Source organism: Vombatus ursinus, unplaced genomic scaffold (assembly GCF_900497805.2).
Source record: "Vombatus ursinus unplaced genomic scaffold, bare-nosed wombat genome assembly UNPS02014935.1, whole genome shotgun sequence".
Lineage (NCBI taxonomy): Eukaryota > Metazoa > Chordata > Mammalia > Diprotodontia > Vombatidae > Vombatus > Vombatus ursinus.
The window spans coordinates 5,080,009-5,097,581 of record NW_020954713.1 but is presented as its reverse complement, the minus strand read 5'-3'; the positions used below and the strand labels follow the sequence as shown (position 1 = coordinate 5,097,581).

Here is a 17,573-nt window from a genome sequence, read left to right as displayed (position 1 = left end):
AATATTTTCAGTACCCTTGCTCCAGTGGTTGCCATTATCCCTCCACCTCCGGACATCCAGCCTGTAATTGACAAGTTGGCAGAGTACGTTGCTAGGAATGGAATTAAATTTGAGACTAGTGTTCGTGCCAAGAATGATCAGAGGTAAGATCAAGTATTTTCCTGTTTGGGATTTTGTGGGGTTTTTTGATGTCTTGCTTGGTACAGATTTTTTTTTTGTTTTTGTTTTGTTTTTTGGGTTTTGTTTTGTTTTTTTGTTTTTTTAAATTAAATGCATGTTGTAATTCTCTCTAATATGCTGAATTACTTAAAAATTTTTTTTAATAAGCATGTTGATATTACCTAGAATGTAAAGGCCAGAAGACATGCTTTTCAAGAGGTATCCCAGGAACTGGGGCACAAACCATTTTAGATGTCAACAGTAAATGGTATTCCTTGCTTCAGGTAGTGCAGTGGAATTTTTTTGTTGTTGCTTTTGCAGTATTTTTATATTGTTGACAAATTATTTTGTTATTTTGTTAATAACAGGTTTGAATTCCTGCAGCCATGGCACCAGTATAATGCCTACTATGAGTTTAAGAAGCAGTTCTTCCTTCAAAAAGAAGGGGGCAACAGCTCACAGGTATATATGTAATGATTGGCATTAATGAAGAAACTTTATATTTTAACTTAATTTGCATACACAAAAATGTGTTTACAAATTTCTCAACACAAGTCAATTTAGGAAGAAAGAAAAGGCCATTTTGGTTACATGTCTAGCATGTAAAGTTTATAACTTTACTTTCTACATGAGAATGTAGAATGAGCATTTTAATACCTGCTGAGAAGGGATTTTGAAAAAATGTCATAGTGCAGTGGTGACACACTGCTAACACTGTGTCTGCTGCATTATCATGTCTTGGACTGGAGTCAGGGTTCCTGAAGGCTATGCCATTGACATACAAGCTCTGCCAGCTTCTACCAGGCCAGAAAGCCTTCAGGAATGGGCCAGACCACGAATGGCACTAATTAAAGATATTCTTAGCTAGATATGAAGATAGTGCTCGATAGCGAGTTGGCCAACACAAGGTGAATTCTTTGGCCACAATGATCCGTGAAACACTTGAAAAGACAAAATGTGGTACTTGTTCCATGTCAGAGGGGCAAAGTCTGCTAAGAGACAGTTTTTTAAATTCTATAAATACTCATTTAACTGTTGAAAATTTTCATGTGAGATCTTTGCGCAGTGAACAAAACCATATTCATAGCATAAAGAGTTGTAGGTATTTAAAAGGAAATCTCATAGCTGAATAGAGCCCACAGCTAAATAAAGGGGTAAGGGGTTGACAAAAATTGGTTCCATTGTATGCCTAGATATAACAAGAAACCTCATTTTGTGTGACACTTAGTCATCTTACCATTTGGTGCTTATACCAAGTAGAAGCAAATTATCGTGAAGCCAGTTAGGCTACTGTAGAATCACAAAATCTGATTTAGAAAGAACCTCAGAAACCCTCTAATCTAACCTATACATGAACAAGAATCCCCTAGAAATGGTTGACCAGATATTGCTTGAAAATCTGTGAGAGAGGAGAGACCCACAGGGGAATTAATAAAGGTAGTCCATTCTTCTTTTGTTTAACTTCAATTTTTAGGAAGTTTTACATTGCATTGAACCTAAATCCAATTCTTCATAACTTTGACTAATTGCTTCTAGTACTGCTTTCTGGAGCCAGGCAGAACAAATCTTATCCCTCTTCACATAATAGCTCTTCGAGTTCTTGATGTCAGTCATCATGCTTTTTTCCCATCCCCCTTGCTCGTCTTCTCTCTTCAGGCTAAACAATCTCAGTTCTTTAGACTGATCTTCTCTTAGAGGGATCTCGAGAACTTACACAAATCCTAGCCACCCACCTCAGAAGCTCTCCCACTTATTGTGATACCCAGAGCTATAATAGCTCACATTTCTCAAAAGACTCACAAAGGACTTTCTTCACAACAGTTGTCTAATAAGCATTATAAATAGCATTATCTCCATTTTACAGATGAGGCTCTGGCTCAGAAAGGGAAAGTGACTTGTCCATGGTCATATATCTCATAAGTGACAGAGATGGAATTAAAATCTAAGCTCCTGATTTCATTTCTAGTGTTCTTTTGTTGCAGAGAATGAAATAGAGAAAGTCTTTTAAAAAACCTATTGTTTCAATGTATACCTTGACATTCAGTAATTATCATGCAGAGGTTGACAGGGGAAGATGGTATAAAACATATTGGAAAATGTAGTCCATGAATAAGAAATGAAAAAGGCCAAAAGTCTATAGATTACTCAGAGAATTCATGCCTATATATTATGAATATTTAAAAGAGAGTTTGTTAGAGTGAATGAATGGGGGGAAAGTTATGAAGCATCTACCGCGTGCCAGGCACTGTGCTGAGTTTAGGAAATAAAAATACAAGTAAGCAAGATAGCCCCTGCCCTCAAAGGAGTTTACATTCTAAGACTACACATACATGGGAGTGGTAGACAGAAAGGTCTAGTTGACTCAACAAGACAGTGTAAAAGATTGTCAGAGCCCAGGGTTCCAGGAGTTGAAGTCTAGTTTCTGTGCAGAAGAGGAAACTGGAATGCAGGCTGCATGACAGGGATGTTTGGGAAAAGGTGTGGTGGGCCTGGATGCGAGCAAAATAAGATGAACTCTCCAGTCAGAGCCCTAGGTGGCAGGAGGCAGAGGAGGAGAGTAGACCACAGGTGGCAAAAATAGAATTGATTATATCTTAACAGGAAATGATTGTCATCATAATCAATGCAGGCCTCATTTCTGAATCAGCCGTATGCAGTTCAAATCATTAACTACTTATAGCAAAGATCAAGATTAACACTGAGTTAGATGAAAGAATAAAGAGCAGAAGATGAGTCTGAGCACAATACAAAAACCCTGGCCCAACCTACTTAAACAAGCTATTGACTGGAAAAACTGGGAAATGGATAAAATTTAAGACTGTGACTCCACTTATCACCATTTCTAAGAGAAATGTGGTCAATTTAAATGAGTCACCACAATAAGGATGCCAAAAATATCCCAGAAACCATCTCAGCCAGCAAACCAAACTGCTGGTCAAGGGAAGCATTGCTTTAGAGGTCATTTGCAAAGCATTGCTGATAGCGCCAGAAAATTGCATAGTGTCCCTTTGCAAAACAAAAGGGGGAGTATGAGGGACGTGCAGGAAATGAGCCCAGGGAAAGCTTAACTTGAGACCCAACTAAGTCATTTCTTCCTCAGAGGATTTATGTAGATAAATACAGGACAACAAATAGACGTGAAACAGCACAACTTTTCGTTCACCTCTGTAATGACCTATTCGTATAGTTGATGGCAATAAAACTACCTCCTTTAAATGCTAACATCTCAGTCCCAATGTACTACATGAGAAAGTGGAAATGACAGAAACTGCCACTGGACTAAATAGAAGTCTAGTATAGCTGATAAGAGTTTTAAAGGTACTTGGAGATTGTTCTTAGTTCAAAAGAGGACATTCCAAAAGAAGAAAATAAAATGAATGGTGTTACTGACTCCCCAGCCCCAAGCAAATAAATAAGAGACCAAGATAATATGAGCAACTATTATTGCCTTATATGGTTTCCTTATTTCTGTATAATCTTGATGAGAATTATCTACTTACATGACAAGGGTATCCTTGAAGAAAAGAGAACAAGTAGGCTTTCCTCAATTATTTCCTACAGTTTATCGCTCTCTTCAGAATTACACATTGTTCAGAGGTATAGAGGGTAAAAGTTAACTGTATTTTGATGACTAGAAAAGTATTTGACTGGTGAACAAAACAGCCTTAAAGGCCCTCTTCCAACAACATATATTCCATGCTTATACATCTCTTAACATCCTACAGGATTCTTTGATAGATAAAACCACAGAAAATTTTGTTCAGTGGTCCTCTGGTTAACAATAACAAGTAAAGCATAAAATAGAAAGATACGTCCTAGGAATATAAGGACCAAAAGAAAACCTCCCTGCCCTTCAAGGAGGTTTCTTTGGGGGGTGGAAGAGGACAAGCAGGTATGGAGAACATGCATGTAAATAATGAGAGAATTAATGACTCAGAGTGATCAGAAAAGATCTAAAATGGAGTGTAGTGTTTAGGGAAATAGGTCATAAGGACCATCTAGTACAAAGAGAAAGTGCGAAGAGGGATTTCCTGTCGATGAGGATGTTCCTTAAATGTTCCTGTTTGCAAATGGCCTTCTTAGAACTTCAAAATTGGAACAGACCTCAGAGGCCATCTAGTTCAAACCAAACCAGGATAGAATTTTAATCCCCAAAACAACTGGTCAGCCAGCCTCCACTCAAAGAATGACCTGTGGTGAGGCACTGCTACAAGTGGCATTTCATCTTAACTGCTGGATAGTTTTAATTCATTGGAAATTGTTGCTTATGTTGCATCTAAATCTGTTTCTCTGCAGCTTTCTATCCATGTTGCTGGTTCTGCTCTATATAGTCAAATATAGTATCTAATTCCTCTCCATATGACAGCCTATCAGATGCCATAAGACAACTATCATGTTCCTAAATATCTGTTTCTATGAGTAAAATGCTCCTTAAAATGCTCTTATATTCCTTCAAGCAGTATTCATGCGACATGATGTTGAAGCACTTCTTCTGATCACCCTCTGGCCCCTCTCCAAATTATTACTATTTTTTCTAAAATGTAGCATTCAGAACTGAGCGCAATAATCCAGATGTGTTCTGACCAAGGCAAAGTATAGTATAACTGTAAGTTCCTATATTCTGAACATTATCCCTCCCTTCATACATCTTATAATCACATTAACTTCTTTTACTATTGTATTTTATTCATTGAACTTATAGTCCACCAAAACCCTCAGATCTTTTTCACGTGAACTGGTTTCAAAATTGCTGTTGCTTAGCAAGAGTATCTAGTAATAATCCCAGTGTCCTGGTTTGTAGTTCGTCCAAGCCTGATGACTTAAACTCAGTGGAGGCAGCTGGGTACTCTCTTTATTCCTTATTTACCTTAGGTTTCAGCTCTCCAAAAACTTGTTTTTTGTATTCTGTCCTTTATACTGAAAGCATTAAATTAGAGGAACACCAGAAGACCTCTATGTAATCTGTTTTTGTTGCTGAGTTGTTTCAGTTGCGTCTTATTCTTCATGACCCCATTTGGGGTTTTCTTAGCAAGATACTGAAGTGGTTTGCCATTTCCTTCTCCAGCTCATTTGACAGATGATGAAATTGAGGCAGACAGGGTGAAGTGACTTGCCCAGGGTCACGCAACTAATAAGTGTCTGAGGCCAGATTTGAACTCATGAAAATGAGTCTTCTTGATTCCAAGCTCAGTGCTCTATCCAGTGCACTATCTAGCTGCCCCTGTAATTTCTAGTCACCCAAAAGAGATCAGTATGACCATCAGCACAGGAAATTTCCATGAGTGAGAAGTGCTTGTTGCCCAGAATTTGGTGGGATGCTCAGTGGTCAGCCCATTGAGTAGCCTGTCGGTGTACTGACTTGGACAGTGAGCCAAGCCAAGAATCCAGTACAGGGAGGAATCGTAGATCCCAGAAGTAACAGACTGGATTACTTTTAAGAAATTATACTGCATCATTAATGATTCCAAGCCACTCTGCTCCACATTCTTCCTTTTAACATCAATATTCTTCTTACATATAAGTCCATGTAACTTCAAATTAGAATAGATCATGATCTCGGAATTAAATTGGCAGTAACCCAAAAGGGATGGTAGATGAAAATAAACTGGAACATATCACCAATGACAAATGATGTTCAGGAAGTGATACAAAAGGCATCACTGAGGACACAAAGAAGAAAAGATGATGGGCTAGCTGATCATGTAGCCAGAGTGAACAGGAACCAGTGGAAAGCCCAGTGATGTACTTGCCTTCACAAAATATTAAAGAACTAGAAGACCTCCAGCACATTGAGTCTCTCCTTTATAAATGATTTATGAAAAGAGAAAATCAAAAATTACCCAAGATGGAAAGACAATAATTAGTGAAGGAGGAAATAGCCACTTTGGTAAGATCATAGATATATCAAGAGTAGAGTAGTACAGTGATACCTCATGTTATATCTTGGTAAATGTTAGGTTTCTAATTAGCCAAACTTAGTTTTCAATCTAAATCTTTTTTTAATTTTATAATAAAATTTTATTGAGCACCTGGAGCACCCATAGGGCTCTTAATATTATTGAGGTGGTAATAGTGAAAAGAAAATAACCTCCCTCTACCCCATTACCACTGCTTTTATCCAGTTATATCCCCTTCCTGCTCCCAGACTTTGGTGTCAGTTCAAAAAAAAAATGTTATTATATCCCTAGTCAAAACTTTTTTGTGGGATTTTTTTTTTGGTCTCTTTAGTTTATCCCTCCTTATTGGCCTTTCTTCTGTTTTTATTCTCAACAGCATGGAAGCCCTAACTTTTTATACCTGTTTTGGCGGAGGGGTGAGATACAACTTGCTTATCAGTAGATGTCTGCAGTCTTCTATCTTTGAATGTCCAGACTAAAGGAAATTGACTCATCTAAAGGAGATGGGGATAATTTAGCATTCTAAAATCAACCTTGGTAATCAGAATCTCCAAAGAAAAGATGTTGAACAATGGTTCACAAACTACTTTAGTCTTGAGAGAATCCATGGGCATCAAACCTTGTGGAAGAATATTTTATTCTTCCTCTTTTTTTTTTTCTGTCAGATAAAGTGCACACTGTTACCAAAATACTAGTGTCAAATGTATGTCTTGCTTATTTCCAAATTTTAAAATTATAATTATATCATTGAAGTTACATTTGGGTAATGTGCAATTTCTGTAGGTTGTAACGGCAACAGCTGTAGCAGAAGAGGTTCCAGCAGAGCCTGCCCCTGAAAGTGCCCGTGAAGTGGTAGAAGATGGTGGGTCTGAAGATGCTGCTGACACAGGAGGAAAGGGTGCCTCAGGGGCAAAAAAGGAGTCAGCTTCTAGTAAAGTCATCAGTGATGGCAAACTGGTGAAAGGTAAGTTCACATGGTTCTTAAAATGGAAATCTGATCCCATTTCTTTGTTTTCAGTTATAAACTTAGCAGGGAAGAATTTAGAATTATAGTACATCATATATTATTGTTTGGCACTGGTTGCTATTGGTAAGTCAGTGTACTGATGACTTATTTCAAACAGAGGCTTATCTGAAGTTCCTTTTCATTAGGTGATCTATTTAGAACAGGTTAAGGGAAAGAGATAAAATGCTTAGAAAAAATTTTCAGATATTTTCAAGTAGTTTAGAAGCAATAAGATATTTATAACTAGAATTTCTATAGTGCTTTAATACATAACATGTATTTAGCCTGACATATCCTGGCTGCCTGATTGTGAGCAGGCCACTTAACTTCTCCATGCCCCAGGAAACTCTTTAAGAATTAGAAGTTGTGAACAATTGTTGATCTGCCTTAGGAAAGGGAATTTCCTCACCAAAGCTCCAGAACAAACCAAGACCACCACCACCACCCAAAAAAACCCTTTTTAATGAATCAGAGGCTATTAAGAACCAAGCTAAGCACTGTGCTTGGAACTGAGAGTACAAATAAAGAGGTTTATAAAAGGCTTTTGTGTATCATCTCATTTTATACTCACAGTAACCCTGAGGAAGGTAATATATGTATTAAATATTATTATGACCCTTATTGTACAGATGACATAACCAAGGCTAAAAGAAGTGGAATAAACTGTCTATAGACACATACCTAACAAGTCATAGAGCTGAGATTTAAATCCTTTGGGCCCTTTGGCTCCAAGGACAGATTTCTTATCAGTCAACATTTCCTTAGCCCAATTTGAGGAACCATGTAGACTTCCATATCCATTCTTCAGCACACATGAAGTGTTTTTTGTATATCCAATGTTGTAAAAGGTTTAGATGAGGCAGTTACTACCCTCAAGGTCTGGGAGGGGTAAGATCAACAAAAATAACTGTACTTCACAGTATTGCCTGACGACTATGTAGCTTAACAGCATCTGGAATTAAAAAGAGTTTTCTACATCGAGGGAAGCTCTGGCCTTCTGTAGATGAAGAAACTGAAGCCTGGTCACTAGGCTAAATGACTTTGCCCAGCTTCACACAGCGAATAGCAAAAGTGGATTTTGAACCCATGATTTTTGGCTCTAAATCCAAACAAAATGGAATGTGAACTCTGAGGGGGAAATTTGCTCATTAGTCATTAGAAACTCTTCCTAAAGGAAGTGGCATTTGAGCTGAACTTTAAAGAATGGATAGGAATTCAGTGGGCGAAAAGTGGGAGGGAAGCCATTAAAAAAGAAAGCCATAGAGAAAAGTGTGAGCAGAGACATAGAGGACTGAGAGCATTTCTGCAGGCAGAGAATACATGCATTTGACTGAAGTGTTCCTGAAGGAGAGTTACATAAGATAAGATGAAAGCTACGGTGGCATCAGATTGTTGAGCTGGGCAAAGAAGTTTAAACTCTACTCAGAAAGCAATAGAGAGCCAACGAAGACTTCTGAGAAAAGAGTACTGCTGTCCCAAGATCTATGAGAAACGTTATTCCAGCAATGATATGAAAGATGAATTATAGCAGGCATTTTGAACCAGAGGTCTTCAAACTTGTTTGCTTTTTAATATTTTGATAATTGATTTTCTTGGTAATCATCTGTATTTTATTTTACATATATAAAAGAGTCTATAGACTTTGGCAGGGCCTTCACTTCAGAGTAAAGGGGGACCATGATGCAGAACAGGGGTAGGAGCCCCTGGACTAGAGTGAAGGCCAGAAGTTCTTTCAGACTATTGTAATAGCCTAGGCAGGTATGGCAGTGACTCCTCAAGGATGGCAGCAGTGGTGGTAGAAAAGAGGAAGCCAGAGAAGCCAAATTGTAATCAGCACTTTATCATCGTCATCAGCAACCAACTAACTGAGCTCTTTCGTCCCAGCTCTGAAGATGCCAAAGTACAAGTCGGGCCTTCGAGGGGCTGCTGAAAGTGACAAGACCATTGTACTGAAAAGAGTCTCAAAGAATTTTCCTTAATTCAGACAAGTTCTTCCACTATTATCTGAAGCAGTGAAATGTTACTGGATTCAAAGATATATGAATCCATTGTAGTCAAGTTAGGAGATTTCATTAGGTTCCAAGAGATGCTGTGTAATTTCAATCCACATTTATTAAGCACCTGTTTCCTGCCTTCAAGGAGCTCACATTTTTCTGAAAGGGAAACAGTATCTACACAGATAATCAAATCCTAATGACTCAAAGAGGGAACAAGTATGAACCACTGTAGACTTCACAGACTTACACTTCAGCAGAGTTAGTTAGCAAGCCCTGAGGCAGGAGTGGGGAAAGGGGTAGCACAGGGACTGGGAGGATGATGGCAGGGAAGCTCAGAAGAGGGGAGGTTTGGAGAGAAAAATATTGAATTCAGTTTTGAAGCTAGTGAGTTTGAGATCTTTATAGGACATGCAGTTTGAGATCTCTAATAGGGAGTGTGGAAATATGAAATTGGAGATTAGCACTGGATGAGCAGATTTGAGACTCGTTAGCATAGAAGTAATATATTGAAACTATGGGAGCTGTGATTACCAAATGAAGTAGTGTAAAGGGAGAAAAAAAGAGGGCCCTGGATAAAGCCCTCTGGGACACCTACAGTTAAGGGGTATGACCTGGAAAGGATCTAGCAAAAAAGATTGAGAAGGAGCAACCAGACAGGAGAGGAACCAGGAGAGAGTAGTGTCCCAAAAACCTGGAGAGAAGTGAATGTCAGAGAAGACATCAAGACTCAGAGGGTGATCAACAGCATCAGAGGCTGCTGTCCAAAAAGGTCCAAAAAGATGAAGATGGAGAAAAGACCTTTAGATTTGGCAGTTAAGAGATCGTTGTTAACTTAGGTGAGAGCAGTTTTGATTGATGACTAGACCACAGAGAATTAAGAAGAGAGTGAGAGGAGAGGAAGTCGAGGCACCTGCTGTAAACATCCTTCTCATGCAGTTTGGCTGCAAAAGACAGGAGAGATATGGGACCATAGAGCACTGATGGGTGGATCAAGTGAGGGGTTTTTGAGGATGGAGGAGTAGTGGACGTGTTTGTACACAATAGAAAAATAGCCAGTAGATAAGGATTGAAGGTAAGTGAGAGAGTAGAGATAATAGATGGGACAGTCTGTTAAAGAAGATCCCTTGTACACATAAAAGGGTTAATGCTTGCAAAGAGAAAGGCTACCTCACCATGAGACGGAGTTGAAAGAGGAAATAGTAGCCAAAGACATCTGAGTAAGGAGACTGGGAGCCTAGGAGAATTCTTGGCAAATTCTTTGGCAAAAATTTTTTTAATAGGCTATTCCGAGCTCTCCACTCCTTAAAAGTGGTGGCTGCTATATCATGTGTGATCCTGGCTCTGATCCTAGGTACCTGAATTCTTGCTTTCTGGCTGCTTGACCTGGAAGCTCCGGATTTTGTCTATGATGTTCCTGGGAGTTTTAATTTGAGGATTTCTTTTAGAAGGTGACTGGCGGATTCTATTTCCTCAATTTTTTCTGTGAAGTAGGAGAATTTTTTCAGCTGAGACGATGAGGAGGCAGATGAAAAGGTTTAGAAGAACCACTCTGGTGAATGTGTTATTGACTTAATTAGAGAGGTGTAAAACGATTACCTAGCAGTAATGAAGACCCAGTTAAGACTATATATCATAAATGTGTAATGAATCCATGAAACAAAGTTACATGATGTTCTCTATCATCATCTAGTAGCACGTGTGTAGGAGCACAGTTGAGAATGACCTAGGCAGGGCACATGTGGTGATATTATAAGGGGGCAAGGGAATCAAGACAAGAAGACAATGTCGAGTTGAACTCTACCAAACTCTACCCTTCACCAAAGGGTCAATATGTATGATCAGATTATAGTGTAAGTTGCTCACCTGACCAAAAAAAAGACCAGAGTATAAAGAAACAGTCTGGCTACTCCCTTATCCTCAGAAAGTCATAAGATCTCAAGGAAGAATCTCACCACATTAGGACTTCCTGAGGTAAAGTTGTGGAAGAAAAATTACAAGGAATGAGCAGCCATGGAAATGAGTTGTGATCTGAAACATTGAAAGAAATAGACACATCCAGGAGATCAGAGATCTGTTGGATTCTGGTAGTATAATTAAATATAAAATTTTCTTATGTTGAGCCTAAATTTGCCACTCTGCAGTCTACACCTGCTTCCATTTCATTCCTCCAGACAAAGCAGATTAAGTTTAGTTCCTCTTCCAGGTGATAGCTTTTCAAATGCTTGAAAACGCCTATTGATCTTCTCCCTGAATCTTCTGTAAGCTCGTCATCCCGATTCCTTCAACTCTTTGTTCCTCATGTTATTAAGACCCCTACCTCATTCTGCTTTCCTTCCCATGAGCGTTCTTCTGTATCTCAATGTCCTTTATAAAATGTGGTTTACTGGATACCATATTAGAGATGTGATTGACCAGAACAGAATATGTTGCACTGTCACCTTAGTCATAGAAAGTGTACCTTCATATAACCTGAAATGGCATTAGTTTCCCCACTTACCGTGTCAAAATGTTGACTCATATTAAGCTTGCATTCTACCATAGTTCCCAAAATCTTTTTTCAGACAAACCTCGGTTTAACTGTACTTCCTCAAACTTGTGCTTTTGGGGTAGATTTTTTTTTTCATGCAAGTATAAGACTTTACATTTGTCCATATTTAATTCAACCTTAAGGTGAAGCCAAGATGGCAAAATAAGGAAGTTATACAGCAAGCTCCCCTCAAAAGCTCCTCCAAACAGATCTAGAAAACGTACCAGAGGAAATCCAGAGCAAAGTTGCAGTGAACTCCAGTCAGCATAGGGAGACAAAGGTCTGTGGGTGCTGGGGACCCTCTAGAGCATCTCCTGGAGAGCATTCCAACATAGAGAGAAGCTGTTTATCAGAACAAGCAGAGATCCCAGACCCATGCAGTGACACCTTAATAGGGACAGAAGTGCCAACTGACAGCTTTGTTGTCTTCTACCCAGTTCCAAGGCACAGACTCAAGCAGACTAGCAAGGGGACCTGTGCCAAGGGCTAGCATTCCTGGGTAGCAAGGCTCTGGACAATGTGCTCAGAAAGGAACAGATTCAGAAGCAAGGCCCTGAGGTCTGCAGAGAATTAACTAGGGCAAGAATTTCAGACAAAAGAGGCGCCTGCAGTGCTGTCACTCTGGACCAGTAGAGCCTTCTAGCTAACTCATGGCAGCTGAGCCCAGCAATAGTCTGCTGTTGTTCAGACCCGAACCCAAGCCAGGAACTTTGAGAGCTCAAACCAGAGGGGCCAGCAGTCAGACTTGACCCTGAATCAGACCACTTTGGGAGCACTGAAAACTTTCAGGTCCCAAACCTGAACTGTACCAGAGAACCTGGAACACAAGACTCAATACCTCAAGAATACAGCAACAAGACCGGCCCAGTCCTTCCTTCGAGAAATGCACAGAGCCTGACGCAACATCAAGTCCAAAGTCAGAAAGCAGGCTGGAGAAATGAGCAGACAAAAAGAAATCCCACCATAAAGAGCTGTTATGGTGGCAGAGACACTCAAGACACAAACCCAGAAATAGAGTGACTCCAAAAATATCTACAAGCAAAGAAAGCATCAGAGAAAAACACAGTGGGGGCAAAAAATAAACTAAAATTCCTAGAAGAGATGAAGCAAGAGTAAAAAGTTGACTAAGAGAGATTTTGTTAATGAAATGAGAGTGCTAGAGGAAAGAATGGGAAAAGAGGCAAGAGTTAGGGAAGTTATGAAAGGAGAATTAACAGCTTGAAAAAAAGAGGTACAGAACCTTGCCTAAGCAACAAACTCCATGAAAGAATGGGCCAAATAGAAGCCAGTAACTCATGAAACAACAAGAAATACTATTGAAATCAAAAAAACTGGGGGAGAGGGGTGGGGCATAGAAGTAAATATAAGGTATTTCATAGCAAAAACAATTGACCTGGAAAACAGATCGAGGAGAAGACAATTTTAAGACCATGACCAAAACAAGAGCCTAGACATTTCAAGAAATCTTAAAAGTAAACTGCCCAGAGCTCTTAGAACCAGAGAATAAAGTGGAAATAGAATCCGCCAGTCACCTTCTAAAAGAAATCCTCAAATTAAAACTCCCAGGAACATCATAGACAAAATCCGGAGCTTCCAGGTCAAGCAGCCAGAAAGCAAGAATTCAGGTACCTAGGATCAGAGCCAGGATCACACATGATATAGCAGCCACCACTTTTCAGGAGTGGAGAGCTCGGAATAGCCTATTAAAAAAAGCAAAAGATAGAGGCTTATAGTAAAAAATAACTTGATTAGTGAAACTGAATCTAACCCTAAAGGAAGAGAAATGGACCTTGAAAGAAATAGAGGACTTCTAAGTATTCCTGATAAAAAGATCAGAGCTGTGGGCTTTAAGAGAAACATAAAGAGATAAACATGAACAGTGATAAAGAACTAAACAAGGATTAACTGCTTATATTCTAATATGGGGAGGTGGTTAAACCCTGTTATCATCAGAGGTCATAGAGGGAGTCTGATTAGACAGAAGGCCTGGGAATTGTTTTGTTTTGTCTTAGTGATCTTAAGACTAGAGAGAAAAATGAAGAAAAATATACTAGGAGGAAAGAAAGGGTAAGGGAAGTTATCTGACATGATCTGGGTAGATATCTGTACAAAGAAGGAGATGGGTACCTGGACCCTCTTTTCTTCTCCCTCTATACAACTTCACTTGGTGATCTTATTAGCTGTCATGGATTTAATTGCCATCTCTGTGCTGATGATTCAAATCTGCCTCTCCTGCCCCAGCCTCTTTGCTGACCTCTAGTCTCTTATCTGTATGTGCCTTTCAGACATCTCAAACTAGATGTCCAGTAGACATTTTAGAATGTCCAACACATAATTCATTATCTTCCTCCTAAACCTTCTTCCCCTCTCCCCTACCTTCCTTGTTAATGTAGAGTAACACCATGCTCCTAGTAACCCATCAGGCTTACTTTCTCAGAGTCATCCTGGACTCCTCGTTCTCACTCACCCCCATGTCCACGCTGTTGCCAAGGCCTATTGATTTCACCTCTGTAACATCTCTCAAATATACCCCCTTCTCTCCTCTTACACTGTCACCACTATAGTGCAGGCCCTTACCACCTCACACCTGGATTACTGCAATAGTTTGCTGGTGGACTGCCTGCCTCAAATCTCTCCCTATTCAAATCTACCCTCCATTCAGCCACTAAAGTGATTTTCCCAAAGTGCAGGTTTGACCATATCATCACCCTACTCAATAAACTTCAGTGATTCCCGGTTGCCTTCAGGAACAAATACAAAATCTTCTGTTTGGCATTCAAAGCCCTTTATACCCTGGCCTCCTTTTCCCTTTCCAGTCTTTGTATACCTTACTCCTCCACATGTACTCCTTAGCGTACAGTGCCTCATGGCTGTTCCATGAACAAGATACCCCATGTCTCAATTCTGGGGTATTTTCTGCATCTGACCCCCATCCCTGGAATGCTGACTCCTGGATTCTCTAACTTCCTTCAAATTTCAACTGAAATTCCATCTTCTACAGGAAACTTTTCCCAGCCTCTCTTAATTCCAGTGCTTTGCCTCTGTTAATTATTTCTTATTTATCCTATATATAGCTTGGTTTGTTGTATGTGATCTCCCCCATTAGATTGTAAGCTCTTTGAGGGCAAGGATTGATTATCTTTTTGCTTCCTTTTTTTTTCTTTTTTTCTTTTTTTCTTTTTTTAAATATCTCTAGCACTTAGTACAGTCCCTGGCACATAGTAGGCAGTTAATAAATGTGAATGGATAGATGGATATAAACATATATATGTGTGTGTTTTTAATAGTATGATTCTTTAATATTAAGGTTGTATATTCTTTTAAAATTTTTGGACAGAAAAGTATTTTGGAATATGTTGTAAGATGTTAGTCTAAGCCTAATTTCTACCAGACTACTTTCCAGTTTTCCCTGCATTTTGTTTGTTTTTTAAATTTTTTCATTTTATTTTTCCCCAGTTACATGTAAAAACGATTTTTAACATTCGTTTTTAAAACTTTGAGTTCCAAATTCTCTCCCTCCTTCCCCACGACCCTTCATTGAGAAGGCAAGCATTTCACTATAGGTTATACATGTGTAATCATACAAAACATTTCCATAACAATTGTGTTGTGAAAGAAAATATAGATTAAAAAAACCCTCAAGAAAAATAAAGAAAGTCTAAAAAATAATGCTTCAATCTGTATTCAGATACCATCAGTTCTCTATCTGGGGATGGATAGCATTTTCCTTCAGCATTGTCTTGGATCGTTGTATTGTTAAGAATAGCTAAGTCATTCACAGATGATCATCTTACAGTCTTGCTGTTACTTTGTATACAGTACATTTCACTTTGCATCACCTCATGAAAGACGTATAAGTCTTTTCAGGTTTTACTGAAAACATCTTGCTTATCATTTCTTATAGCACAATAGTATTCCATTACATTCATATACCCCAACCTGTTCAGCCATTCCCCAAATAATGGGCATCCCCTCGATTTCCAATTCTTTGCCACCAGTGAAAGAGCTACTATAAATATTTTTGTACATATAGATCCTTTTCCTTTTTGTTTTTTATCTCTTTTGGGATACAGACCTAGTAGTGGTATTTCTAGGTCAAAGGGTATGCATGCTTTTATAGACCTTTGGATATAATTCCAAATTGCTCTGGAAAGTTTTCCCAGCATTTTTTTTTTATCAAATATAGAATCATTTTCTAGATTAATATTTTCCACTTTATCAAACATTGGGTTATTAAGTTCCATTGTTTCTCATTCTTCCTTGTCTAATCAGTTCCATTGATCTATATCTTTTTTCTTTTTGGGGGGTGGGGCTAGGCAATAGGGTTAAGTGACTTGCCCAGGGTCACACAGCTAGTAAGTGTCAAGTGTCTGAGGCCAGATTCGAACTTAGGTCCTCCTGACTCCAAGGCCAGAGCTCTATCCACTGCACCACCCAGCTACCCTTCGAGCTATTTCTTTTTTAACCAGTCCATCTTTTCAACAAGAATAGCAGTAAAGACTTTATGAGGCTTATATTTGTAAAATTCAGGTAGCACAGTGCCTCGTACGGTGCTTAGCACATACTAGGTGATTAATAGGTATTTTATGTGTATCTGTATTTCCCTAGATGCACTAGCTTAGTAACCCCCGTAAAAACTTTGCTAGCTCTCCATAATCACTTCTTCCTTTTCTGTTCGCTAACCATAGTTTTAATATGTTCTAGAATTTTGCCAGAAATTGAAGTCATTCTCACTATACTTTATTTACATAGTCTTTTCTATTTAAAAGAAATGGAACATTTGCCCTTTTCCAATCCTTTGATACCTTTTCTGTTTTCTATAATTTTTCGAAAGTCACTGACATTGTCTCAGCAGTCATGTATCTCAGTTCCTTCAGTACTCAAGAATATAGTTGTTCTGAATCTGATTCATTTAACTTGTACTCATGATGGGAGCTGAGATGTTCTCATTATCTCCTCACTTCTTTTCAGTATCAACTCTCTATTTAGTCATTTCTTTTCTGTCTTCTCTAATCCAAAGATCATTCTTCACAGAGAAAACAAAAGCAAAATAAGAGTCAAGTAGCTCAGCCTTGTTTCTGTTTGTTATTATCATCCTATCCACCTTGAGTTTTCATTCTCCTATTTTCCCTACTGTAGTTTAAAAGGAAAAAAAAAAACACCGTTTTTTGGGTCTCCGAATTTCGTTCTTGAGAGCTTTCCATCCTTCCTAGACAGACTCCCCCCTGTGGAATTTTAGTCCATGGAACTCCACCATCCCTTCCTCAGAAGCTCTTCAGATCTGCTCACCAGAAATCTAGGTAAATGTCAGAAGGTCCCAAGCATTCTTCTACTCTACCATAAATATGAGATCAAGTTCTTACTTCCCACTTAGGTTTATATTATTTCCATCCCAGCAATCCATTTCTCTTTTTTGATGAAAAGCAGATCTAGAAGAGAATTTACCCCATTGGTCCCTTACCTTGTGAAAATGAAATTAACATTGATGTAGACCTTAACATTAAATTTTTGGGCGTTTTGCACTAGAATGATTTTTTTTTTTAATTGGGGGGTGGTACAGCTAGGAAAAAGATGGATAGCAGAAAGGAGTGACTTAGAAATGGAGGTACCAATTTGAATGTTGCAATAACTTAGGTAAAAGATGGTGAGGGCCTGACCCCAGTTGATAGCCACATGAGTAAATGGGATAGCCACATGGGAAAGGGATAGTTGCAAAAGGTGTTGTGGATATAGAATTCAGAAGTCTAGGCAATTAATTGGATACATAGAGTAGATAGAGAAGGAAGAATCACCAATGACTCGTGTTGCTAAACTGGTTGAAAAGAGAGTTAGCATTGCATAAGATGATGGTGGTTTCTAAAGAAAAAAAGGAGTGGGAGAGAGGAAGGGGGCAAGCTTATCAAAGAAGATGATCAGCTTCCTTCTGGACATTGACTTTGAGATGCCAAGAGGATATTTAGTAAAACGTGTCCTGCATGCAGTTAACG

At 38.8% G+C, this 17,573-nt stretch overlaps 1 protein-coding gene across 3 annotated transcripts in view; it reads left to right on the top strand.

The window, feature by feature from the left end:
- SFSWAP (splicing factor SWAP) overlaps nucleotides 1-17,573 on the top strand; it is a 117,937-nt gene that overhangs the window by 40,729 nt on the left and 59,635 nt on the right. For all 3 annotated transcript variants that reach the window (XM_027844197.1, XM_027844196.1, XM_027844198.1), the window contains 3 exons: nucleotides 12-143; nucleotides 528-621; nucleotides 6,840-7,020. In XM_027844197.1, the coding sequence (XP_027699998.1) occupies nucleotides 12-143; nucleotides 528-621; nucleotides 6,840-7,020 (407 nt within the window). The remainder of the gene's footprint in view (nucleotides 1-11; nucleotides 144-527; nucleotides 622-6,839; nucleotides 7,021-17,573) is intronic.